The sequence below is a fragment of the Oncorhynchus mykiss genome, chromosome 15, assembly GCF_057628025.1.
Source record: "Oncorhynchus mykiss isolate SJ-2025 chromosome 15, ASM5762802v1, whole genome shotgun sequence".
NCBI classification, from domain to species: Eukaryota; Metazoa; Chordata; class Actinopteri; order Salmoniformes; family Salmonidae; genus Oncorhynchus; species Oncorhynchus mykiss.
In genome coordinates this window covers 77,422,224-77,449,998 of record NC_143036.1, presented here as the reverse complement: position 1 = coordinate 77,449,998, position 27,775 = coordinate 77,422,224, and the positions used below count along the sequence as shown (strand labels likewise).

The following is a 27,775-nucleotide window of genomic DNA, read 5'->3' as shown; positions in this document are numbered from 1 at the left end:
ATCTCCCATGTTGTAGACTATATCACTCAGCCATCTCCCATGTTAATGTACATGTTGTAGACTATATCACTCAGCCATCTCCCATGTTATTGTACATGTTGTAGACTATATCACTCAGCCATCTCCCATGTTGTAGACTATATCACTCAGCCATCTCCCATGTTAATGTACATGTTGTAGACTATATCACTCAGCCATCTCCCATGTTATTGTACATGTTGTGGACTATATCACTCAGCCATCTCCCATGTTATTGTACATGTTGTAGACTATATCACTCAGCCATCTCCCATGTTATTGTACATGTTGTAGACTATATCACTCAGCCATCTCCCATGTTGTAGACTATATCACTCAGCCATCTCCCATATTGTTGTACATTTTGTAGACTATATCACTCAGCCATCTCCCATGTTATTGTACATGTTGTAGACTATATCACTCAGCCATCTCCCATGTTATTGTACATGTTGTAGACTATATCACTCAGCCATCTCCCATGTTATTGTACATGTTGTAGACTATATCACTCAGCCATCTCCCATGTTATTGTACATGTTGTAGACTATATCACTCAGCCATCTCCCATGTTATTGTACATGTTGTAGACTATATCACTCAGCCATCTCCCATGTTGTTGTAGACTATATCACTCAGCCATCTCCCATGTTATTGTACTTGTTGTAGACTATATCACTCAGCCATCTCCCATGTTGTAGACTATATCACTCAGCCATCTCCCATGTTGTAGACTATATCACTCAGCCATCTCCCATGTTATTGTACATGTTGTAGACTATATCACTCAGCCATCTCCCATGTTGTTGTAGACTATATCACTCAGCCATCTCCCATGTTATTGTACATGTTGTAGACTATATCACTCAGCCATCTCCCATGTTATTGTACATGTTGTAGACTATATCACTCAGCCATCTCCCATGTTGTTGTAGACTATATCACTCAGCCATCTCCCATGTTATTGTACATGTTGTAGACTATATCACTCAGCCCTCTCCCATGTTGTTGTACATGTTGTAGACTATATCACTCAGCCATCTCCCATGTTATTGTACATGTTGTAGACTATATCACTCAGCCATCTCCCATGTTGTAGACTATATCACTCAGCCATCTCCCATGTTGTAGACTATATCACTCAGCCCTCTCCCATGTTATTGTACATGTTGTAGACTATATCACTCAGCCATCTCCCATGTTATTGTACATGTTGTAGACTATATCACTCAGCCATCTCCCATGTTATTGTACATGTTGTAGACTATATCACTCAGCCATCTCCCATGTTGTAGACTATATCACTCAGCCATCTCCCATGTTATTGTACATGTTGTAGACTATATCACTCAGCCATCTCCCATGTTGTTGTACATGTTGTAGACTATATCACTCAGCCCTCTCCCATGTTGTAGACTATATCACTCAGCCATCTCCCATGTTAATGTACATGTTGTAGACTATATCACTCAGCCATCTCCCATGTTATTGTACATGTTGTAGACTATATCACTCAGCCCTCTCCAACATAACTATGTTTCACATCCACAAGAGGGCATGCATATCACAATATCACAATATCTCAATATTACAATATCACAATATCTCAATATCTCAATATCACAATATCTCAATATCACAATGTCACAATATAATGATCTAGTGTGAATCCAAGATTGAACCCAGGTCTCACTGCTCTCTCTCTCTGTGGCTGGCGGGTCCTCTGAGGTCATGCCACCTCAGGGCCTGCAGACAGTGACATTAGAACTCCAAAATTAGCTCAGCCGTAAGGCTAATCACCTGGAAAAGAGACCAGTGGGGACTCATTGTAAGCAGCAGGACACCTGAGGTGACTGGAAACAGAAAGAAGGAATGAGGAAGTGTTGTGATGTCCATAAGGTTTGCTGTGAACTGCTCTTTCATGCCAATAGCAATCAAAGCTTTCCTCCCCTCTCTTCTCTTCTCTTCTCCTCTCTTCTACACCCTCTCCTCTCTTCTACACCCTCTCCTCTACACCCCCTCCTCTCCTCTCCTCTCATCTACACCCTCTTCTCTACACCCTCTCCTCTCCTCTCCTCTCCTCTCCACTCCTCTCTTCTCTTCTCCTCTCTTCTACACCCTCTCCTCTCTTCTACACCCTCTCCTCTACACCCCCTCCTCTCCTCTCCTCTCTTCTCTTATGTTCTCCTCTCCTCTCTTCTCTTCTCTTCTCCTCTCTTCTACACCCTCTCCTCTCTTCTACACCCTCTCCTCTACACCCCCTCCTCTCCTCTCCTCTCATCTACACCATCTAAACCCTCTTCTCTACACCCTCTCCTCTCCTCTCCTCTCCTCTCTTTTCTTCTCTTCTCTTCTCTTCTCCTCTCCTCTTTTCTACGCCCTCTCCTCTCTTCTACACCCTCTCCTCTCCTCTACACCCTCTCCTCTACACCCCCTCCTCTCCTCTCCTCTCATCTACACCCTCTAAACCAGGGGTGTCAAAGTCAAATGGACGGAGGGCCAAATAAAAAAATCAGCTACAAGACGAGGGCCGGACTGTTCGAATGTTCATTGAAAAAATTTTAAATGACGCATATAGTCTAGTGAACCTAATTGAACCTACTGAAAACCTAACAAATATATTACAATATGATCAGATAAATAAAGCAATATTTTCTTATGGCTCTGTCAGTAATCTTTAATTTTCAACAGACACAAAAGACAAATTTCCTTTATATAAATATCCCCATAACATGAACATTAAATGAAAGAAACCGGTATTCAAGGCACCATCAGTAGACTATATTTTCTATTTTAGCAAAAGTGGGCTAAATTTACTTCAAAGAAAAAACAATAATAGCAATTTTCTATCATCCACTCAACTGAAATATTTTTAAAATATAATTGGATTGAAATACAAAAAAATAAAGTGCAAAAATCTATTAATCAAAAACAACACTTTGTTTAAGGAGAAGTAACATGCAGTGAAAACAAATATTAAATTTTAACTTTTAAACTTGAACTGAGTAAAAACTCTAAATATGTGATTGCACAGTAATGTTCACTTGTTTGAGGTTGAGGGTGATACTTGGTGGTGTCCCATCTTTTCCACAAGTTCATCAATGTTCGGGGTAAGGCTCTGAGCTGAAGAAATCCTCAGAATTGAGTGGAGGTGTTCAGCAGTAAGTCGACTTCTGTGTGATGTTTTGTTCAGGTTCATCAAAGAAAACAGTTGTTCACACAGGTATGTGCTGCCAAACATAGACAACGTTTGAGCTGCCTGGATGCGCAGCTGGGGCATTGTGCCGGGGAGGAAACGGGCGAACTCCGCAGCACCCACTGCCGCATATTTTGCCCTCAGTGCATCATTGCATTGGAGGTCAATCAACTCCATTTGGAGGTTTGGTGGTGAGCTTTCCACGTCAACAGCAAATGGGTTACCGAGCAGTTCCAACCTGCTTTTTTGTGCTTCAAAGTCAGCAAATCGGCGTCGAAAGTCAGCGGCAAGCATACCTATTTTATCAGCCAACTGTGTGCTCGGGAACGCACTGGTAGTCAGTTTGGTTTTAAATGCCTTCACTGTACTGTACATATCAGAGATGACACGATCCCGACCCTGCAGCTGCAAGTTTATTGCATTCAGATGACTCGTAATGTCACACAGAAAAGCCATTTCACACAGAAACATTTCGTCTCGGAGTTGTGTTGTGTCTTTCCCTTTGCTGTCCAAGAACAGACAAATCTCCTCACGAAGCTCGAAACATCTTTGAAGCACCTTTCCCTGGCTTAGCCATCGCACCTCTGTGTGATAAGGCAAATCACCATGCTCCGTTTCTAACTCCGTCAGAAATGCCTTGAACTGGCGGTGATTCAAACCTTTGGCTCTGATAAAGTTAACTGTGCGCGTGATGATGCTCATTACATGCTCCATTTTCAAGGCTTTACCGCACAACGCTTCCTGGTGTATGATACAATGATAAGCTGTCAGCTCACCTGTCGCGTTTTCCTCTTGCATCTTTTCCCGTATCTTCGCCACCAGTCCGCTCCTGTGTCCACACATCACAGGTGCTCCGTCGGTTGTCAAACCCACAAGTTTTTCCCAAGGCAGCTCCATCTCATTTACACATCTTGACACCTCTTCATACAAATCATGCCCCGTAGTTGTGCCATGCATAGGACGTAAAGCCAAAAACTCCTCTGTCACGCTTAGGTTGGAGTCCACTCCGCGGATGAAAATTGACAACTGGGCAATGTCAGAAATGTCGGTGCTCTCATCCACAGCCAAGGAATATGCAATAAAGCGATCTCTTCTGCCAAAATAAAACTGGCCTTGACAGCAGCCTGGCCTTGTGATTTGGCTTTTTTGAACAGAGCCTGTCGAGATTTGAGGCCTCGTTTTAATTCCTCTGCCTTTTGTAGCCTTTGTTCCATGTCCATATTCTTGTTTTTGTCCGCGTGTTTCGTTTCATAATGTCGTCTCAGATTATACTCTTTCAGTACCGCCACACTTTCTCCACACAGAAGACACACAGGTTTTCCAGCTACCTTCGTGAACATATACTCCGACTCCCACCTTGTTTGAAACCCCCGGTTCTCAGTATCCACCTTCCGTTTTGCCATTTTTGATGGGTATCTGAAAGTTAATTTTACTGTGATGCTGACGACTGCTGTGCCAATAAATATTGAAATGAAGCAGCCTACTGCTCGGTGCGTCACCTTTGCATTGTGGGAAATGTAGTATTGGTGCGTGTAAAAGATCTGCGGGCTGCCGGCTTGCTGCGGGCCGGTTCTAATAATAAATCAAGATCATCCCAGGGGCCGTAAAAAACCTTCTTGCGGGCCGGATGTGGCCCGCGGGCCTTGACTCTGACATATGTGCTCTAAACCCTCTTCTCTACACCCTCTCCTCTCATCTCCTCCCCTCCCCTCTCTCCTCTCCTCTCCTCTCCTCTCCTCTCCTCTCCTCACCCCTCTCCTCTCCTCTCCTCACCCCTCCCCTCCCCTCCCCTCTCCTCTCCTCTCCTCTCCTCTCTCTCAGGTCCTCTACCGTCTAAAGGAGAAGGTTGAATATTCTGACAGGCAGACCAAAGAGCAGTCCGTGTTCCCCAGCCGCGACCTTCACCTGACCCCTGTCACCGTCCCACCCCCGGTCCCGCTGCACGCCGTCGGAGCACAGACCCAGCCCCAGGTAGGTTGGAGCGCGATTAACTACAATTCCCATAATGCAACACATATTTGAAGCCCCAAGTTGTAGCGTGATGTACTACAGTACCATAATGTTATGTGTAATACACCTGTATTCATAAAGTATATCAGAGTACGAGTGCTGATCTAGGATCAGGTCCTGCCTGACCATATCATCCTATTCAATCTGATCGAAAAGACCAAACTGATCCAAGATCAGCTCTCTTACAGGGCAGCAGGTAGTCTAGCAGTTAGAGCAGTGGACCAGTAACCAAAAGGAACTGTCAAGGTGAACAATCTGCTGATGTGCCATTGAGCAAGGCACTTCAGGAGGGCGTCACTGAGCCTGTAAAACAACACATTTCACTGCCCCTACCCGGGTGTATGTGACAATAAAACATATGTCTTTCTACTGTGAGATGCTTTGTGAATACAGGTCCTGGTTTTATCTTTAGTAAAGATGTGTCTGAAGCTCAACTAATGCTGTCCCATCTTGTCATTATTCCCCAGGTCCTGGTTTTATCTTTAGTAAAGACGTGTCTGAAGCTAAACTAATGCTGTCCCATCTTGTCATTATTCCCCAGGTCCTGGTTTTATCTTTAGTAAAGATGTGTCTGAAGCTAAACTAATGCTGTCCCATCTTGTCATTATTCCCCAGGTCCTGGTTTTATCTTTAGTAAAGATGTGTCTGAAGCTCAACTAATGCTGTCCCATCTTGTCATTATTCCCCAGGTCCTGGTTTTATCTTTAGTAAAGGAGTGTCTGAAGCTCAACTAATGCTGTCCCATCTTGTCATTATTCCTCAGGTCCCCTTCTCTAGCAGCATGGTCCAAGCAGAGCCAGCACCGCCTTCTACACCCACATCCATACCTCCACCCAGAGCCTGCCGCCCTCCACCCACCACCCCTGTCCCCATCCCTGTCTCCAGCTCCAGCTGTGGTCCTCCGCAGCTCCCCCCTGCCCACCAGAAACCCTGCCTGTCAGCCAGCCCCTCTCCCTTCAGGATGAAGCCTGCCGCGTGTCTCCAGGAGAGGTGAGTGAATACTGGTGGTGATATTAAATATGGACACTCAATGTTCATCTGTGTTGGACCAAACCGATGAGCGTTCTGTATAAAAGGACAAGGACGATTCTGGTTCTCGTCTCCTTGTAAAAAGAAGCATGAGCAGTGTGAATTCAGTTGTCCACTAAATCATCTCACAATGATTCTGGGTTGAAAGACTGAAACCATGTAACCGTTTTGAAGTAGTCTATAGCCTCATTGTCCCAGAGCTGGAGGGTCTCTCTCAATAGCTGGGCTGTAGTCTATAGCCTGATTGTCCCAGAGCTGGAGGGTCTCTCAATAGCTGGGCTGTAGTCTATAGCCTGATTGTCCAAGAGCTGGAGGGTCTCTCTCAATAGCTGGGCTGTAGTCTATAGCCTGATTGTCCCAGAGCTGGAGGGTCTCTCAATAGCTGGGCTGTAGTCTATAGCCTGATTGTCCCAGAGCTGGAGGGTCTCTCTCCATAGCTGGGCTGTAGTCTATAGCCTGATTGTCCCAGAGCTGTAGGGTCTCTCTACACAGCTGGGCTGTAGTCTATAGCCTGATTGTCCCAGAGCTGGAGGGTCTCTCTCCATAGCTGGGCTGTAGTCTATAGCCTGATTGTCCCAGAGCTGGAGGGTCTCTCTACATAGCTGGGCTGTAGTCTATAGCCTGATTGTCCCAGAGCTGGAGGGTCTCTCTCCATAGCTGGGCTGTAGTCTATAGCCTGATTGTCTCAGAACTGGAGGGTCTCTCTCCATAGCTGGGCTGTAGTCTATAGCCGGATTGTCCCAGAGCTGGAGGGTCTCTCTCAATAGCTGGGCTGTAGTCTATAGCCTGATTGTCCCAGAGCTGGAGGTCTCTCTCCATAGCTGGGCTGTAGTCTATAGCCTGAATGTCCCAGAGCTGGAGGGTCTCTCTCCATAGCTGGGCTGTAGTCTATAGCCGGATTGTCCCAGAGCTGGAGGGTCTCTCTCAATAGCTGGGCTGTAGTCTATAGCCTGATTGTCCCAGAGCTGGAGGTCTCTCTCCATAGCTGGGCTGTAGTCTATAGCCTGAATGTCCCAGAGCTGGAGGGTCTCTCTCCATAGCTGGGCTGTAGTCTATAGCCTGATTGTCCCAGAGCTGGAGGGTCTCTCTCCATAGGCTGTAGTCTATAGCCTGATTGTCCCAGAGCTGGAGGGTCTCTCTACATAGCTGGGCTGTAGTCTATAGCCTGATTGTCCCAGAACTGGAGGGTCTCTCTCAATAGCTGGGCTGTAGTCTATAGCCTGATTGTCCCAGAGCTGGAGGGTCTCTCTCAATAGCTGGGCTGTAGTGTATATGAGGTCAGGGCAGGGTTTGGTTGGATGTTGGCGGCCAATCAAGAACTGTCCTAGTGACACAAAGAACGGACGGATGGGGGAGAGGACAAGGAGGAGGGGGAGGGGTAGAGGGGGAGAGGAGGGGTAGGAGGTGAAGAGGAGAGGAGGGAGGGGAGAGGGGGAAGGAGGGGATGAGGGGGAGAGGAGGGGAAGGAGGGGGGAGGAGGGGTGAGGAGAGGAGGGGGAAGGAGGGGAAGGGGTGAAGTCTAAAGTCTTTAATGTTGCTCTTCCTCTCTGGCTTGACTTTAGAAGAACACTGTAAGTGATGTCTGGGAAACTGTCCACTGCTGCTTTTAACTACACAGAGAGAGAGACAGAGAGAGAGACAGAGAGAGAGACACGGAGAGAGACAGCGAGAGAGACACAGAGAGAGACACAGAGAGAGAACAGAGTGAGACAGAGTGAGACACAGAGAGAGACACAGAGAGAGACACAGAGAGAGACACAGAGAGAGACACAGAGAGAGAGACACAGAGAGAGAGACACAGAGAGAGACACAGAGAGAGACACAGAGAGAGACACAGAAAGAGACACAGAGAGAGAACACAGAGAGAGACACAGAGAGAGAACACAGAGAGAACACAGAGAGAGACACATAGAGAGACACAGAGAGAGACACAGAGAGAGACACAGAGAGAGACCACAGAGAGAGAACACAGAGAGAGACACAGAGAGAGACACAGAAAGAGACACAGAGAGAGAACACAGAGAGAAACACAGAGCGAAACTGGTTTGAAGACATTTGAAGGTTTTCATCGTGCGTTTACACCAAGCAGATTAGATGTTGTAGCTACACACAATCCCAAAATGAATGGCTGATACCAGCAGATTGTATCATGTCCCAGCAGTAAGTTGTGGGTTATGTTATCACATCCCACTGCACTCAGGTGAACTGTTACATGCTGGCCAGAGTCCAGAGGCATTGAGCCGTGGTATTTTCCCCCGACCTCTAACATCTGATTGTGTTTGGTGGCAGGTGTTCTCCGTAGAGTACGTGTAGAATGAGGGGTAGACCACCTCCTCTGCCTTAGTCTGAGGAAGGTGGGAACAGGGAGGAGGAGGAAGAGGAGGAGGAAAGGAGGAGGAGAAGGAGGGAAGAGGGGGAGAAGAGGAGGAGGAGGAGGAGGAGGAAGGGGGGGAGTAGGAGGGAAGAGGGGGAGAGGAGGAGGAGGAGGATGAGGAGGAAAATAAGGGAATGAGGAGGAGGACGAGAAGGACTGGAGAGGGGGAGGAGGAGGAAGGAAGGGGGGGAGAAGGAGGGAAGAGGGAGAGAAGGAGGAGATGGAGGATGTAGAGGAGGAGGAGGAGGGAATGAGGAGGAGGATGAGAAGGATGGAAGAGGTGGAGGAGGAGGAAGGAAGGGGGGAGGAGGAGGAAGGAAGGGGTGGAGAAGGAGGAGATGGAGGACATAGAGGAGGAGGTAGAGGAGGAGGGAAGAGGACGTCTTGGTTCTTTCTCAAATAATCTTACCTCGATTGCTCACCTCCTCTCCTCACCTCCTTCTCTAAACCCATTGAAGGAAAAGGTACATAGCCCCTGCCCCTCTGACCTTCTCCTCTTATACAGTTGAGAAGGAGGTGAGGAAAGATGAATTGAGATTGAGGCCCCTTATGTCACAAGTCATCCTGATGTTTATAAGAAGGAAGTGAGAGAATGTTCCGGAACAGGCCTCTGTCAGGAATGTTCTTTATGTAAAACAATGAAGCAGGATAAAATGCAATGAGAGAGGGTTCATTTCACTGGCAGGTGTCTCATGGTGATAGATTACATAGGATTTTTTGGGGGGGGAATATTGTCAAGTGCTTTTGTAACATGTTGGAGTGCAGTTTGAGGATGCCTGATAACGCTCAGGTCTGGAAATGTAATGTCTATTTCCTCTATGTACATGTAGGTTAGAATGTATATATTATATGACAGGAAGAAGATCATTAACACTGTCAGAATTATATATTTAAGGCAATAAGGCCGGAGGAGGTGTGGTATATGGCCAATATACCACGGCTAAGGGCTGTTCTTAGGCACGACGCAACGCGGAGTGCCTGGATACAGCCCTTAGCTGTATCCAATATACCACGGCTAAGGGCTGTTCTTAGGCACGACGCAACGCGGAGTGCCTGGATACAGCCCTTAGCCGTGGTATATTAGCCATATACCACAAACCCCCAAGGTGCCTTATTGCTGTTATAAACTGGTTACCAACGTAATTAGAGCTGTAAAAATATATGTTTTGTCATACCCGTGGTCTACGGTCGATACCTTCTACTGTATCTTGCCTATGCTGCTCTGTACCATCACTCATTCATATATCCTTATGTACATATTCTTTATCCCCTTACACTGGGTACAAGACAGTAGTTTTGGAATTGTTAGTTAGATTACTTGTTGGTTATTACTGCATTGTCGGAACTAGAAGCACAAGCATTTCGCTACACTCGCATTAACATCTGCTAACCATGTGTATGTGACAAATACATTTGATTTGATTTGATATACTACGGCTGTCGGCCAATCAGCATTCAGGGCTCCAACCACCAAGTTGATTATTTTAAACAATATACACTTAGAAACCTGAGTGGTGTCACTAACCAGGCACATGCCATCTTCCTGTCAAGTAAAACAGTACGGAGTGACAGGCACCAGCAGCCCTAACCTGTGACTCCACTGCCTCTGAATAGACTGCCATTTGGGCTCAGACCACAAGAACAAAAGGGAAAGGCGTGACTCTCTGACAGGAAACTGGCTACTTCCTGAGCCGCCATGGGGCTGATTGTTGCAGGACTGCAGTTCAGAGTGGACACACAACACTGAATGTTCGGTCCAGACTGGAACAATTCCCTTTGGTCTGTGCTCTGCATTCAGTGTCAACAACTGAGAAAACAGAGATATGCTGGTCTCTGCATTGTTGAAGATTTTTGGCAAAATGGTCATCGAGATGTTACGATGGCTGAGCAGCCAGATGGAGAGAGAGAGAGAGAGAGACAGAGAGAGACAGAGAGAGACAGAGAGACAGAGAGAGAGAGACAGAGAGAGAGAGACAGAGAGAGAAAGACAGACAGAGAGAGATAGAGATAGAGAGACAGAGAGAGAGACAGAGAGAGACTATATACTGTATATGCGTGCGTGTGTGTATTCATTTGTGCATGTGCGTGCACGTGTGTGTGTTCTATAGCGGGTGTCAGGGGGTCAGGAAGACCTGTCTCTGGTGGTTGGGCATTAGCTGGTGTCAAGGGGTCAGGAAGACCTGTCTCCGTGGTGATTGGGCATTAGCTGGTGTCAAGGGGTCAGGAAGACCTGTCTCCGTGGTGATTGGTCATTAGCTGGTGTCAGGGAGTCAGGAAGACATGTCTCCTTGGTGATTGGGCATTAGCTGGTGTCAGGGAGTCAGGAAGACCTGTCTCCGTGGTGATTGGGCATTAGCTGGTGTCAAGGGGTCAGGAAGACCTGTCTCCGTGGTGATTGGTCATTAGCTGGTGTCAGGGAGTCAGGAAGACATGTCTCCTTGGTGATTGGACATTAGCTGGTGTCAGGGAGTCAGGAAGACCTGTCTCCGTGGTGATCGGTCATTAGCTGGTGTCAGGGAGTCAGGAAGACATGTCTCCTTGGTGATTGGACATTAGCTGGTGTCAGGGGGTCAGGAAGACCTGTCTCCATGGTGATTGGGCATTAGCTGGTGTCAGGGAGTCAGGAAGACCTGTCTCCGTGGTGATCGGTCATTAGCTGGTGTCAGGGAGTCAGGAAGACATGTCTCCTTGGTGATCGGTCATTAGCTGGTGTCAGGGAGTCAGGAAGACCTGTCTCCATGGTGATTGGACATTAGCTGGTGTCAGGGGGTCAGGAAGACCTGTCTCCATGGTGATTGGTCATTAGCCAGAGTTTGTTCTTAACAGTTTGTTGTTGTTCTGGAAGCCCAGCCAACCGGGACCGGACGCCATATTTAACCCCCTCTGATTGGGCCAGGGTAAACAATGAGAAGGTGATTTGATGTGGGCGTGCGAATAGACCAAGACATGTTATCTTCAGGAGATGAGGAGGAACAAAAAAATAGAATTTAAAGATAGTCCAGTCGAGTTCAACAATTGTTCTCTTGATTAGCCAGTTACATTAATCTGTCGCCCATGTTGCTAGGCAGAATACGGTTTGTTTATGACCCGCATCATAATTTACTTCTGCCAATAGAAACACCACAGTAAGCCACTCTGAGAAAAGGCAGATCAACGTAGAACGAGGAAAAGACCATGTTAATGTGTGTTTTGGTCCTGTAGGAGAGGCTCCAACGTCTCCCTGGTGCTGGACATGTCCTCCCTGGCCTCGGTGGAGCCCCTGAACTGTGGGGTGGTGACCCCCAGAGAGAGGGCCACTCAGGACTACCTGCAGTCAGCCAGCCGGACCCTGTCCAGACAGCAGCTACGAGACGTGGTGCTCAACACACAGACGCTGCACGCAGAGTTTGCTGTGAGTGGAATGAACACACGCATGCACTCCACACACACACACACACACAGACCCTACACACCGGGTTCGTCGTGAGTAAACAAAACGTCAACACAACCACTACACAGCGTTGTGTTCCTGTGGTCAACAACTTGATTAATCAACTCTGTTATTCAAGGCCGGATAGCCCATTACATTTGTGTATGTGGAACAATCCACCTCAACATTTATGGGCTGTTTAAACCAATTGATTTAACTTGCTTCATGAGTTAAATTGTGTTTTTGTTTGTCTGTTTTGTTTGTCCGATTTGTTTGTCCGATTTGTTTGTCTGTTTTGTTTGTCCGTTTTGTTTGTCCGTTCAGGAAATCCCAATGAACTTTGTGGATCCAAAGGTGATGGACATTTCCAGTCATGGAACCAAAAACAGATACAAGACAATACTGCCAAGTAAGTATATTAGCTTTTTAATATGTATTAGTTTATTAAGCAATAAGACTCGAGGGGGGTGTGGTATATGGCCAATATAACACGGCTAAGGGTTGTTCTTTAAGCACGACACAACGCGGAGTGCCTGGATACAGCCCTTAGCCGTGGTATATTGGCCATATACCACAAATCCCCAAGGTGCCTTATTGCTGTTATAAACTGGTTACCAACGTAATTAGAGCTGTAAAAATACATGTTTTGTCATACCCATATATGATGTGATATACCACGGATTTCAGCCAATCAGCATTCAGGGCTGGAACCACCCAGTTTATAAGGACTAATTGACCACCCACAGAGCCACAACCTGTTGTGTGGTCCCACAGACTAAGGCTATGGTGTTAATGTGAGGGTCAGTGTCGTGTCGCGGTAGATTAGGCTTGTCTATCTCTCACAGCAGTAGTTCTGTCAACCTGTCACTGTCTGTTATTGTCAACCTTTGGGCTCTCACACACACACACACACACACACACACACACACACACACTGACAAACATTCTCTGCAGCGCATGATATGTTGTTGTGTGCAGCATGTGTTTGGCAACACTGAAAACAACCAAACATAGCCAACCGCCACAGCCTCTCCTGGTCATACAGGAAGTGTTTTAGTGCTGCCCTGTCTGGTTGGTTAGCCTGGTGGACGGAAGCGGTCAAATATAAACCCAATGTCTGAGATGAGCTGTGCCTTCCTGATTCTTTAAACAGCCTCTAGGTGTGTCCCAAATGGTGTCCTATTCCCTAGTGTTCTGCCTTTAACCCTGTGGGTCCTGATCAAAAGTACTGCACTAACTAGGGAATAGGGTGCTATAGTAGCGCACTAACTAGGGAATAGGGTGCTATAGTAGCGCACTAACTAGGGAATAGGGTGCTATAGTACTGCACTAACTAGGGAATAAGGTGCTATAGTAGCGCACTAACTAGGGAATAGGGTGCTATAGTACTGCACTAACTAGGGAATAGGGTGCTGTAGTACTGCACTAACTAGGGAATAAGGTGCTATAGTAGCGCACTAACTAGGGAATAGGGTGCTATAGTACTGCACTAACTAGGGAATAGGGTGCTGTAGTATAGCACTAACTAGGGAATAGGGTGCTATAGTACTGCACTAACTAGGGAATAAGGTGCTATAGTAGCGCACTAACTAGGGAATAGGGTGCTATAGTACTGCACTAACTAGGGAATAGGGTGCTGTAGTAGCGCACTAACTAGGGAATAAGGTGCTATAGTAGTGCACTAACTAGGGAATACGGCGCTGTAGTAGCGCACTAACTAGGGAATAGGGTGCTATAGTAGTGCACTAACTAAGGAATAGGGTGCTATAGTAGCGACTAAGTAGGGAATAAGGTGCTATAGTACTGCACTAACTAGGGAATAGTGTGCTGTAGTAGCGCATTAACTAGGGAATAGGGTGCTATAGTAGTGCACTAACTAAGGAATAGGTTGCTATAGAAGCGCACTAACTAAGGAATAGGTTGCTATAGTAGTGCACTAACTAAGGAATAGGTTGCTATAGAAGCGCACTAACTAAGGAATATGGTGCTATAGTAGTGCACTAACTAGGGAATATGGTGCTATAGTAGCGCACTAAGTAGGGAATAGGGTGTTATAGTAGTGCACTAACTAAGAAATAGGATGTTATAGTAGTGCACTAACTAGGGAATAGGGTGTTATAGTAGTGCACTAACTAGGGAATAGGGTGTTATAGTAGTATGTGTGTGTGTGTGTGTGTGTGTGTGTGTGTGTGTGTGTGTGTGTGTGTGTGTGTGTGTGTGTGTGTGTGTGTGTGTGTGTGTGTGTGTGTGTGTGTGTGTGTGAATGACATCATTCTGTAATAAAAAGACAGTTGGGTTGGAATGTTACTGTCTTCCCGTTCACACCTTGGAACGTTATCAGGCTTCCTGTCTGAACCAGCAGTCTTCCTTCAACACGCAGAGCACAGAGGGGTCTGGGGTTGAGGTTGGGGTCTGGGGTCTGGGGTTGTAGTCTGGGGTTGAGGTTGGGGTCTGGGGTTGAGGTTGGGGTCTGGGGTTGAGGTCTGGGGTTGAGGTCTGGGGTTGAGGTTGGCGTCTGGGGTTGAGGTCTGGGGTTGAGGTTGGGGTCTGGGGTTGAGGTTGCGATCTGGGGTTGTAGTCTGGGGTTGTGGTCTGGGGTTGAGGTTGGGGTCTGGGGTTGTAGTCTGGGGTTGTGGTCTGGGGTTGAGGTTGGGGTCTGGGGTTGAGGTTGGGATCTGGGGTTGTAGTCTGGGGTTGAGGTCTGGGGTCTGGGGTTGAGGTCTGGGGTCTGGGGTTGAGGTTGGGGTCAGGGGTTGAGGTTGGGGTCTGGGGTCTGGGGTTGAGGTCTGGGGTTGAGGTCAGGGGTTGAGGTCTGGGGTTGAGGTTGGGGTCTAGGGTTGTAGTCTGGGGTTGAGGTCAGGGGTTGAGGTCTGGGGTTGAGGTTGGGGTCTGGGGTTGAGGTCTGGGGTCTGGGGTTGAGGTCTGGGGTCTGGGGTTGTAGTCTGGGGTTGAGGTCTGGGGTTGAGGTTGGGGTTGGGGTCTGGGGTTGTAGTCTGGGGTCTGGGGTTGAGGTTGGGGTCTGGGGTTGAGGTTGAGGTCTGGGGTTGAGGTTGGGGTCTGGGGTCGGGGATTGAGGTTGAGGTCTGGGGTTGAGGTCTGGGGTCTGGGGTTGAGGTCTGGGGTCTGGGGGTTGAGGTTGGTGTCTGGGGTCTGGGGTTGAGGTCTGAGGTTGGGGTTGAGGTCTGGGGTCTGGGGTCTAGGGTTGAGGTTGGGGTCTGGGGTTGAGGTTGGGGTCTGGGGTCCGGGGTTGAGATCTGGGGTTGTGGTTGGGGTCTGGGGTTGAGGTCTGGGGTTGAGATTGGGGTCTGGGGTTGAGGTCTGGGGTTGAGGTTGGGGTTGGGGTCTGGGGTTGAGGTTGAGGTTGAGGTCTGGGGTTGAGGTTGGGGTCTGGGGTTGAGGTTGGGGTCTGGGGTCGAGGTCTGGGGTTGAGGTTGAGGTCTGGGGTCTGGGGTTGAGGTCTGGGGTTGATGTTGGGGTCTGGGGTTGAGGTTGGGGTCTGGGGTTCGGGGTTGAGGTTGAGGTTGGGGTCTGGGGTTGAGGTTGGGTTCTGGGGTTGAGGTTGGGGTTGGGGTTGGGGTCTAGACAGAAGACTTCAGACAGAACACTCCAGACAGAACACTCCAGACAGAACAGTCCAGACAGAACAGTCCAGACAGAACACTCCAGACAGAACACTTCAGACAGAGAGGTCCAGACAGAACACTCCAGACAGAACACTCCAGACAGAACAGTCCAGACAGAACTCTTCAGACAGAGAAGTCCAGACAGAACTCTTCAGACAGAATACTCTAGACAGAACACTTCAGACAGAGAAGTCCAGACAGAACACTTCAGACAGAACACTCCAGACAGAACAGTCCAGACAGAACTCTTCAGACAGAGAAGTCCAGACAGAACTCTTCAGACAGAGAAGTCCAGACAGATCTCTTCAGACCGAACAGTCCAGACAAAACAGTCCAGACAGAACAGTCCAGACAGAACTCTTCAGACAGAACTCTTCAGACAGAACAGTCCAGACAGAGAAGTCCAGACAGAGAAGTCCAGACAGAACAGTCCTGTTTGCAGTCACTAACATATCTATCTGATTCTAACAGCTGGAACCCTTTAGTCACTAACATATCTATCTGATTCTAATAACTGGAACCTCCAGTCACTAACATATCTATCTGATTCTAACAGCTGGAAGCTCCATTCACTAACAGATATATCTGATTCTAATAGCTGGAACCTCCAGTCACTAACATATCTATCTGATTCTAACAGCTGGAACCTCCAGTCACTAACAGATCTATCTGATTCTAATAGCTGGAACCTCCAGTCACTAACATATCTATCTGATTCTAACAGCTGGAACCTCCAGTCACTAACATATCTATCTGATTCTAATAGCTGGAACCTCCAGTCACTAACATATCTATCTGATTCTAACAGCTGGAACCTCCAGTCACTAACATATCTATCTGATTCTAACAGCTGGAACCTCCAGTCACTAACATATCTATCTGATTCTACTAGCTGGAACCTCCAGTCACTAACAGATCTATTTGATTCTAACAGCTGGAACCTCCAGTCACTAACATATCTATCTGATTCTAATGGCTGGGACCTCCAGTCACTAATATATCTATCTGATTCTAATAGCTGGAACCTCCAGTCACTAACATATCTATCTGATTCTAACAGCTGGAACCTCCAGTCACTAACATATCTATCTGATTCTAATAGCTGGAACCTCCAGTCACTAACATATCTATCTGATTCTAATGGCTGGGACCTCCAGTCACTAATATATCTATCTGATTCTAATAGCTGGAACCTCCAGTCACTAACATATCTATCTGATTCTAATAGCTGGGACCTCCAGTCACTAACATATCTATCTGATTCTAATAGCTGGAACCTCCAGTCACTAACATATCTATCTGATTCTAACAGCTGGAACCTCCAGTCACTAACATATCTATCTGATTCTAACAGCTGGAACCTCCAGTCACTAACATATCTATCTGATTCTAACAGCTGGAACCTCCAGTCACTAACATATCTATCTGATTCTAACAGCTGGAACCTCCAGTCACTAACATATCTATCTGATTCTAACAGCTGGAACCTCCAGTCACTAACATATCTATCTGATTCTAATAGCTGGGACCTCCAGTCACTAACATATCTATCTGATTCTAACAGCTGGAACCTCCAGTCACTAACATATCTATCTGATTCTAATAGCTGGAACCCTTTAGTCACTAACATATCTATCTGATTCTAACAGCTGGAACCTCCAGTCACTAACATATCTATCTGATTCTAACAGCTGGAACCCTTTAGTCACTAACATATCTGATTCTAATAGCTGGTAACATATCTGTTGTCTCCTGTAGATCCACATTCCAGAGTGATCCTGAGGACCAAGAGCTCCTTCGACCCTCTCAGCAGCTATATCAACGCCAACTACATTAGGGTAAATTATGCACACACACACACACACACACACACCAATGCCAATTACAGGGTAAGCATGTGAGCCCAGGAACTGTTCAGGGTTCTTAACCATTGTTTGTGAACACATTGAATTCTGAACCCAAACCAAAACAGGTGGATGTTGTGTTTGTAAAACAACAGTGATCACTTAGTTAGAGCCAAAATGGCACATGATAGCGCTCTCATAATGAACAGGTAAAAAACATTTCCTGAAAGTTGTCTGTACAGGTATGCATAGCCAGATTATAACAGATTAAAGTTGTCTGTACAGGTATGCATAGTCAGATTATAACACAGATTAAAGTTGTCTGTACAGGTATGCATAGTCAGATTATAACACAGATTAAAGTTGTCTGTACAGGTATGCATAGTCAGATTATAACACAGATTAAAGTTGTCTGTACAGGTATGCATAGTCAGATTATAACACAGATTAAAGTTGTCTGTACAGGTATGCATAGTCAGATTATAACACAGATTAAAGTTGTCTGTACAGGTATGCATAGTCAGATTATAACACAGATTAAAGTTGTCTGTACAGGTATGCATAGTCAGATTATAACAGATTAAAGTTGTCTGTACAGGTATGCATAGCCAGATTATAACACAGATTAAAGTTGCCTGTACAGGTATGCATAGTCAGATTATAACACATATTAAAATTGGCTGTACAGGTATGCATAGTCAGATTATAACAGATTAAAGTTGGCTGTACAGGTATGCATAGTCAGATTATAACAGATTAAAGTTGGCTGTACAGGTATGCATAGTCAGATTAAAACACAGATTAAAGTTGGCTGTACAGGTATGCATAGTCAGATTATAACACAGATTAAAGTTGTCTGTACAGGTATGCATAGTCAGATTATAACAGATTAGAGATTAGAACGGAACTCATGAAACATAGTTAAAAAAAAAGTCATTCTATCACCCTGGATTCTAACTGGTCATCTTTAGTTTAGTTCATGCCTTCATATTTCATATTATATTATGCAGTCATATCCCAGTGTTGTTGAACTGATTGGTGTGATATAAGACTTGTTCCCTTTTTAAACAAACAAACAACTTCAGATTCTCCTTATCGGGTTTCTCCATCTTGGGAAAGAAAAGCGTAGCAGTGAGGCCAGGGGAGCGAGGACATTGTTTCTGTTGTTTCCATGTAAATCTATGGAGAGAACAGAAGGAGAGAGAGGGCAGGCCGGAGGAACTAGTGAACTCACTCTCTAATGACCCGTTGAGCTGCAGATACAATAGGGCCACTTCCCCTGTAGTCACTGCAGGAAGCTCAACTACTAGCATGACTTCACAATGGCACCCTGTTCCCTATTTAGTGCAATACATGCTGGTCAAAAGTAGTGCACTATATAGGGAACAGGGTGCCATATGGGACATAACACTCTCATTTTCTCTTTCACACCATAGAGGCTATTCAGACCTGCTGTGGTTTATCTCTCTCTGGACAGTAGCTAACACCATAGAGGATAATCAGACCTGCTGTGGTTTATCTCTCCCTGGACAGTAGCTAACACCATAGAGGATATTCAGACCTGCTGTGGTTTATCTCTCTCTGGACAGTAGCTAACACCATAGAGGCTATTCAGACCTGCTGTGGTTTATCTCTCTCTGGACAGTAGCTAACACCATAGAGGATAATCAGACCTGCTGTGGTTTATCTCTCCCTGGACAGTAGCTAACACCATAGAGGATATTCAGACCTGCTGTGGTTTATCTCTCTCTGGACAGTAGCTAACACCATAGGGGATATTCAGACCTGCTGTGGTTTATCTCTCCCTGGACAGTAGCTAACACCATAGAGGATATTCAGACCTGCTGTGGTTTATCTCTCTCTGGACAGTAGCTAACAACATAGAGGATATTCAGACCTGCTGTGGTTTATCTCTCCCTGGACAGTAGCTAACACCATAGAGGATATTCAGACCTGCTGTGGTTTATCTCTCCCTGGACAGTAGCTAACACCATAGAGGATATTCAGACCTGCTGTGGTTTATCTCTCCCTGGACAGTAGCTAACACCATAGAGGATATTCAGACCTGCTGTGGTTTATCTCTCTCTGGACAGTAGCTAACACCATAGAGGATATTCAGACCTGCTGTTGTTTATCTCTCCCTGGACAGTAGCTAACACCATAGAGGATATTCAGACCTGCTGTGGTTTATCTCTCTCTGGACAGTAGCTAACACCATAGAGGATATTCAGACCTGCTGTGGTTTATCTCTCTCTGGACAGTAGCTAACACCATAGAGGCTATTCAGACCTGCTGTGGTTTGTCTCTCCCTGGACAGTAGCTAACACCATAGAGGATATTCAGACCTGCTGTGGTTTATCTCTCTCTGGACAGTAGCTAACACCATAGAGGATATTCAGACCTGCTGTGGTTTATCTCTCTCTGGACAGTAGCTAACACCATAGAGGATATTCAGACCTGCTGTGGTTTATCTCTCTCTGGACAGTAGCTAACACCATAGAGGATATTCAGACCTGCTGTGGTTTATCTCTCTCTGGACAGTAGATAACACCATAGAGGCTCTTCAGACCTGCTGTGGTTTATCTCTCTCTGGACAGTAGCTAACACCATAGAGGATATTCAGACCTGCTGTGGTTTATCTCTCTCTGGACAGTAGATAACACCATAGAGGCTATTCAGACCTGCTGTGGTTTATCTCTCTCTGGACAGTAGCTAACACCATAGAGGATAATCAGATAATTGGCCCAGCGTCGTCCGGGTTTGGCCGCGGTAGGCCGTCATTGTAAATTGGTTCTTAACTTACTTTCCTAGTTAAATAAAGGTTAAATAAAACAATTATAAAAAAAATATAAATAGCAGCACACATTAAGACCGAAATACGAACACCTAATGAATGGGTTAGTGACTCTGCTGTCTAAACAACCTGTTCATTCATCATGCCTTAACAAGCTAGTCCCCAGTCTAGTGACGGTTTACAAAAACTTTTTTGGTCCAGTCAAGAATTCCTGTGTACCAGTTTGATAATAGCCCTCCCTCCCTCCCTCCCTCTCTCTGACATCTGCAGGGTTACCTAGGCGATGAGAAGGCCTACATCGCCACCCAGGGTCCCATGATCAACACAGTGAATGATTTCTGGCAGATGGCCTGGCAGGAAGACTGTCCTGTCATCATCATGATCACCAAGCTCAGGGAAAAGAACGAGGTACGGGTGCACTCACTCACTCACTCACTCACTCACTCACTCACTCACACACATACACACACACACACACACACACACACACACACACACACACACACACACACACACACACACACACACACACACACACACACAAACACAGGAACCCATAGAGAGGTGTAAACAAATATGTACGTGATTCTACACATGTAAATTTGACAGGATGACATGACATAATCCTGTTTATCATGTGTTATTGACAGGGTTTAATGGATCAATAGTGATTGGTGATACGATGACATGTGTAATGATTAATAATGTTGTCTGTTCCAGAAATGTGTTCTGTACTGGCCAGAGAGGCGCGGTATCTATGGCAAGGTGGAGGTGCTCATTAACAACGTGACAGAGTGTGACAACTACACCTGTCGGACCCTCAACCTGAAGGTACTTTTCACTCAGGGATGGAACCCATTGACCGTACTGGGTCGCTGTGGGTTTCTAGCTATTTACTATACACTTAATTAACTCTCCAATTGAAAATCTACACTTTTATAAGATCATGTTTTGTTGACTCATACCCAAATAATGTTGACTCATACCCAAATAATGTTGACTCATACCCAAATAATGTTGACTCATACCCAAATAATGTTGACTCATACCCAAATAATGTTGACTCATACCCAAATAATGTTGACTCATACCCAAATAATGTTGACTCATACCCAAATAATGTTGACTCATACCCAAATAATGTTGACTCATACCCAAATAATGTTGACTCATACCCAAATAATGTTGACTCATACCCAAATAATGTTGATTCATACCCAAATAATGTTGACTCATACCCAAATAATGTTGACTCATACCCAAATAATGTTGACTCATACCCAAATAATGTTGATTCATACCCAAATAATGTTGACTCATACCCAAATAATGTTGACTCATACCCAAATAATGTTGACTCATACCCAAATAATGTTGACTCATACCCAAATAATGTTGACTCATACCCAAATAATGTTGATTCATACCCAAATAATGTTGACTCATACCCAAATAATGTTGACTCATACCCAAATAATGTTGACTCATACCCAAATAATGTTGACTCATACCCAAATAATGTTGATTCATACCCAAATAATGTTGACTCATACCCAAATAATGTTGACTCATACCCAAATAATGTTGACTCATCCTATAGGCCCTTACTCGTACGTGTGACCAAAGCAAACTTTGGAGAAAATAAAACACTTCAAAAACCCCCACCTGAAACATTTATTTCAAACAGACCGTTTCCAAAATGCTTGCTATTTTCTCAGAGCATGATGTCATCCTCCTGAGGAGGATGAACAGACCAATCAGCGATCTACTTGCATTAATATTTTTTATGACCGGTATACACCCACACGATTCTGTTGTTGGGGTACAACCACACGATTCTGTTGTTGGGGTACGACCACACCATTCTGTTGTTGGGGTACGCCCACACCATTCTGTTGTTGGGGTACGCCCACACCATTCTGTTGTTGGGGTACGCCCACACCATTCTGTTGTTGGGGTACGCCCACACCATTCTATTGTTGGGGTACGCCCAGACCATTCTGTTGTTGGGGTACGCCCACACCATTCTGTTGTTGGGGTACGCCCACACCATTCTGTTGTTGGGGTACGCCCACACCATTCTGTTGTTGAGGTACGACCACACCATTCTGTTGTTGAGGTACGCCCACACCATTCTGTTGTTGGGGTACGACCACACCATTCTGTTGTTGGGGTACGACCACACCATTCTGTTGTTGGCGTACGACCACACCATTCTGTTGTTGGCGTACGACCACACCATTCTGTTGTTGGCATACGACCACACCATTCTGTTGTTGGGGTACAACCACACCATTCTGTTGTTGGGGTACGCCCACACCATTCTGTTGTTGGGGTACACCCACACCATTCTGTTGTTGGGGTACGCCCACACCATTCTGTTGTTGGGGTACGCCCACACCATTCTGTTGTTGGGGTACGCCCACACCATTCCAACACAGAAAATCTGCTTTATAACATAATTTATAAAAAATGTTGAGAAGAAAAACTATTTCACTCACATTGTCATTGATTATAGGTTATATTTCATAGAAATCTGTAAACACTGGACAGTTACTTTAAACTAGACTGAAACCACCATCTTGATCTTACTCAAACTCTCTGTGTGTGTCTTTGTCTCTTTCACAGCAAGGGGCCCAGAGTCGTGTGGTGAAGCACTACTGGTACACATCGTGGCCGGACCATAAGACCCCAGACAGCGCCCAGCCCCTGCTCCAGCTGATGAGAGACGTGGAGGAGGACAGGACGGGCTCCCCATCGCAGGGACCCGTCATCGTACACTGCAGCGCAGGGATTGGCCGAACGGGCTGCTTCATCGCCACGACGATAGGCTGTCGTCAGTTGGAGCTGGAGGGAGTGGTGGATGTGCTGGGGATTGTGTGTCAGCTCAGAGCGGACAGGTGAGTTACTTACACCTGGAGTATTAGACAGTATGTGGAATAGGTCCAGACAGCTGTCTGTTTACAACAGACAGGTGAGTTACCTACACCTGGTGTATTAGACCGTATGTGGAATAGGTCCAATGTAGGACAATATGTTTACAACAGACAGGTGAGTTACCTACACCTGGTATATTAGACCGTATGTGGAATAGGTCCAGACAGCTGTCTGTTTACAGCAGACAGGTGAGTTACCTGGTGAAGATAAAGCCATGTCCTCTTTCCTTCTTGTATGCTACTGTGTTTGTGTTGCTCTAATGACCATCAGTGATTACAGGCAGGCAGGCAGGCAGGCAGGCAGGCAGGCAGGAAGGATGTGGCTGGGTTAGGACAGACAGACAGTCAGGATGGATGTGGCTGGGTTAGGACAGGCAGACAGACAGTCAGGATGGATGTGGCTGGGTGAGGACAGTCAGACAGACAGTCAGGATGGATGTGGCTGGGTGAGGATAGACAGACAGTCAGGATGGATGTGGCTGGGTGAGGACAGTCAGACAGTCAGGATGGATGTGGCTGGGTGAGGACAGTCAGGCAGACAGTCAGGATGGATGTGGCTGGGTGAGGACAGTCAGACAGACAGTCAGGATGGATGTGGCTGGGTGAGGACAGTCAGACAGACAGTCAGGATGGATGTGGCTGGGTGAGGACAGTCAGGCAGACAGTCAGGATGGACATGTCTGGGTGAGGGCAGACAGTCAGGATGGACATGTCTGGGTGAGGACAGTCAGACAGACAGTCAGGATGGATGTGGCTGGGTGAGGACAGTCAGGCAGACAGTCAGGATGGATGTGGCTGGGTAAGGACTGTCAGACAGACAGTCAGGATGGATGTGGCTGGGTGAGGACTGTCAGACAGACGGTCAGGATGGATGTGGCTGGGTGAGGACAGTCAGACAGACAGTCAGGATGGATGTGGCTGGGTGAGGGCAGTCAGGCAGACAGTCAGGATGGACGTGTCTGGGTGAGGACAGTCAGACAGACAGTCAGGATGGATGTGGCTGGGTGAGGACAGTCAGGCAGACAGTCAGGATGGATGTGGCTGGGTGAGGACAGTCAGACAGACAGTCAGGATGGATGTGGCTGGGTGAGCATTTCGCTACACTCGCATTAACATCTGCTAACCATGTGTATGTGACAAATACAATTTGATTTGATTTGATTTGATTTGGGTGAGGACAGTCAGACAGACAGTCAGGATGGATGTGGCTGGGTGAGGACAGTCAGACAGACAGTCAGGATGGATGTGGCTGGGTGAGGACAGTCAGACAGACAGTGAGGATGGATGTGGCTGGGTGAGGACAGTCAGACAGACAGTCAGACAGACAGTCAGGATGGATGTGGCTGGGTGAGGACAGTCAGACAGACAGTCAGGATGGATGTGGCTGGGTGAGGACAGTCAGACAGACAGTGAGGATGGATGTGGCTGGGTGAGGACAGTCAGACAGACAGTCAGACAGACAGTCAGGATGGATGTGGCTGGGTGAGGACAGTCAGGCAGACAGTCAGGATGGATGTGGCTGGGTGAGGACAGTCAGACAGACAGTCAGGATGGATGTGGCTGGGTGAGGACAGTCAGACAGACAGTCAGGATGGATGTTAGGGGGGATGTAGGTGGGTGTGACATAAATCATGCTAAGAAACTTGTACATGAGAAACTTTGTTTTTTTTTACAAGAGAGGGACAGAACGTGATAATATGTTCCTATCTCTTTCAAACACACACACACACACACACACACACACACACACACACACACACACACACACACACACACACACACACACACACACACACACACACACACACACACACACTCACCCCCTGAGCCTGAACAGGGTTTAAGCTGAAATATCTCCCACAGCCTTTCTGTTCCAGGATAAAGCACTCATCCATTAGGATGAAGCAGTAGCCTGCAGCTCAACAGGGTATCAAGGACTTCATAATGTTGCCTTGGTTGAGCTTTAGTTAATCATTGAACAGAATGTACTGAAGCAAACTGCCACTGTACCGTTTAGATGACTGAGTAAGAGTTTAAATGACCTTTTATCATGACTAATTACCACAGGATTAAATGAGCTGGAGAGAATCCTAAATGGTTAATGTATTATGAGACAGAACATTGGTACATAATGTTGCAAATGTTCAGCAGCGCTAAAATAAGAGATGTTTTTCAGTCACAGTACGAGATGGATTCATTATATTTCAGACAGTAGCATGGCCACAACTGATGGAAGGTTTAGTTTAATGAAATGATAGTATGAGATGGATTCATTATATTTCAGACAGTAGCATGGCTACAACTGATGGAAGGTTTAGTTTAATGAAATGACAGTATGAGATGGATTCATTATATTTCAGACAGTAGCATGGCCACAACTGATGGAAGGTTTAGTTTAATGAAATGACAGTATGAGATGGATTCATTATATTTCAGACAGTAGCATGGATGGAAGGTTTAGTTTAATGAAATGACAGTATGAGATGGATTCATTATATTACAGACAGTAGCATGGATGGAAGGTTTAGTTTAATGAAATGACAGTATGAGATGGATTCATTATATTTCAGACAGTAGCATGGCCACAACTGATGGAAGGTTTAGTTTTATTGAAATGATTTTCCACTCCTTGTATTTCATAGCATGTTACTAACAGACAGACAGTCAGTCAGGATGTTACTAACATGCTGCCACTGTCACTGGTCCATGTTGTTATTTTAGCCGGGATTCTAATGGCTGCCTTGTCTCTGTGTGTCCTTTTCAGAGGAGGTCTGATCCAGACAGGGGAGCAGTACGAGTTTGTCCACCACGCCTTGAGCCTCTTCGAGAAACGCCTCCCCGCCGACACCGGCCAATGAACAGAGGCCAGGAAGTTTTCGTTAAAACATGCCAGGTTTTTCCAGGAAGTGGAATTTAATTTCTCCCTGGCGGGAAGGACCTATCTTACCCGGTGACTGTGAGGTCATGTGACTAATGAGGAAGTGGATGTTTGCGTGACGATTGGATGGTAGATGTCCTTGTGGGCTTTGTCTTTGTGGACATGTATGGACAGCCTGGACTGCTATTGGCTGATTGATTGAGTCTCCTTACAGAGAGAGAGATGGAGGTATGGACCGGTGATTTTGTCTCTGAATGTAATGTATCCTTTCTTCTCTTCCTCTCTTTCCTCCTCCTCCTCTTCTTCTACTACTTCCTGTCATTCGTGAGCAGCTCTGCTTCTGAAAACGTTGTTGTGAGCAACCTGCCTCTGTCCAATCAAACTCTCTGATACTGCAGCTCTGTCCAATCAGATTGCCTGATATTGATTCCGTAGTATACCTACACTCTGACCTCTTACTACTATGCGCTACAGTGGATGGGTAGGTAGTCTGTGGTCCTTGAATCGTCCATGGTGTTTCTATTAAAAAGGAAAAAGTACGTTGTTGAAATGAATAGCACTTGTCTTTGTGACTTTACTAGGATATTTTTGAATTCTGATTATTTTATTTTATTTATTTTTAACTATGTGTTGTTACACAAAGGTTATTATTCTGAAGACTGTTATATTCCATTGGAGGTTGGCTTTTCTCTCAGTAACACACTAGAAGCTGCCCCTCTGCCATATACTATACCTCTAATAGCATGTTGATCATCCATTGAAAGATCAGTGTATGAAAGGTGAGGGAACGATTGGGCCTGTCTGCACGGCCACTACACATCAAAAGGTATTTTCACCATGGGGATGGCCATTATACACACTGAATTGGAAGCAAATAACAAACATAAAAAGCCAGCCGACACGCAGGCCCTTCAGGAATTGAGTTTGGCAGCCCCCTGCTATAGGCCCCTCCTATAGATCTACCGTAGTCACAGAGAACTGTCATGGCCGCCGTGTGATCCAATGTTCCATACCAAAGCTCTCTGTTATCAGGTGCCGTGTGATCTACCCTGGCTCTGAAACGACGTTTCATCAGTAAATCAATCTTTAATAACAAAACCTTTTTCTTTTCAGAAAATCATTTATTTTCCATTTCTTATCTTTCACATCCATCCTCAGGTAGTGTGTTGACCGTTAAAGGCCCAGTGCAGTCAAAAACATGATTTTGTCCCCCCCCCCTGTGTTTTATATATATATATACACACATACTATGATGTTGGAATAAGGCAGTTAATTGAAATTGAGATAAAAACGGCTGCGTTGGGCCTTTAAGCATCACAGATATGACAACTTTCTTTACCAAAATGTAAATGTTTACGTTTAAATGACATGTCATGTTTAATTGTTGATCATATAGATTAAATTATAGTAATAATAATAATGATTTTTAGTTTTATACAATATTAAGATAATGTTTTGATGTGTAACAGTAAACTCATGATGGTTTGGTACTTTTAGACATGATGTTTTCTCTGTATGACTGAATGGTGTAGATTCCCACACACTTTATCTCTGGAACCAAACAATTATTAGAAAGATAACGTCAATCAGACACTTATAAAAAAAATTGTCTGGATTATCTGACCCTGATTTCAAACTCTGATATACTGTAGCTTCTAAATGCC

The 27,775-nt window shown here is 45.8% G+C and overlaps 1 protein-coding gene across 6 annotated transcripts in view; it reads left to right on the top strand.

Annotated features, from left to right (window-relative positions):
* The window catches only part of ptprr (protein tyrosine phosphatase receptor type R), a 102,370-nt gene extending 74,844 nt beyond the window's left edge, over positions 1-27,526 (top strand). For all 6 annotated transcript variants that reach the window (XM_090201282.1, XM_090201281.1, XM_090201284.1 and 3 more), the window contains 9 exons: positions 5,036-5,185; positions 5,988-6,214; positions 11,829-12,018; positions 12,361-12,445; positions 17,418-17,497; positions 20,568-20,705; positions 21,018-21,128; positions 22,926-23,197; positions 25,998-27,526. In XM_090201282.1, the coding sequence (XP_090057408.1) occupies positions 5,036-5,185; positions 5,988-6,214; positions 11,829-12,018; positions 12,361-12,445; positions 17,418-17,497; positions 20,568-20,705; positions 21,018-21,128; positions 22,926-23,197; positions 25,998-26,091 (1,347 nt within the window). In that variant the 3' untranslated portion in view covers positions 26,092-27,526. The remainder of the gene's footprint in view (positions 1-5,035; positions 5,186-5,987; positions 6,215-11,828; positions 12,019-12,360; positions 12,446-17,417; positions 17,498-20,567; positions 20,706-21,017; positions 21,129-22,925; positions 23,198-25,997) is intronic.
* The last annotated feature ends 249 nt before the right edge of the window (positions 27,527-27,775 follow it).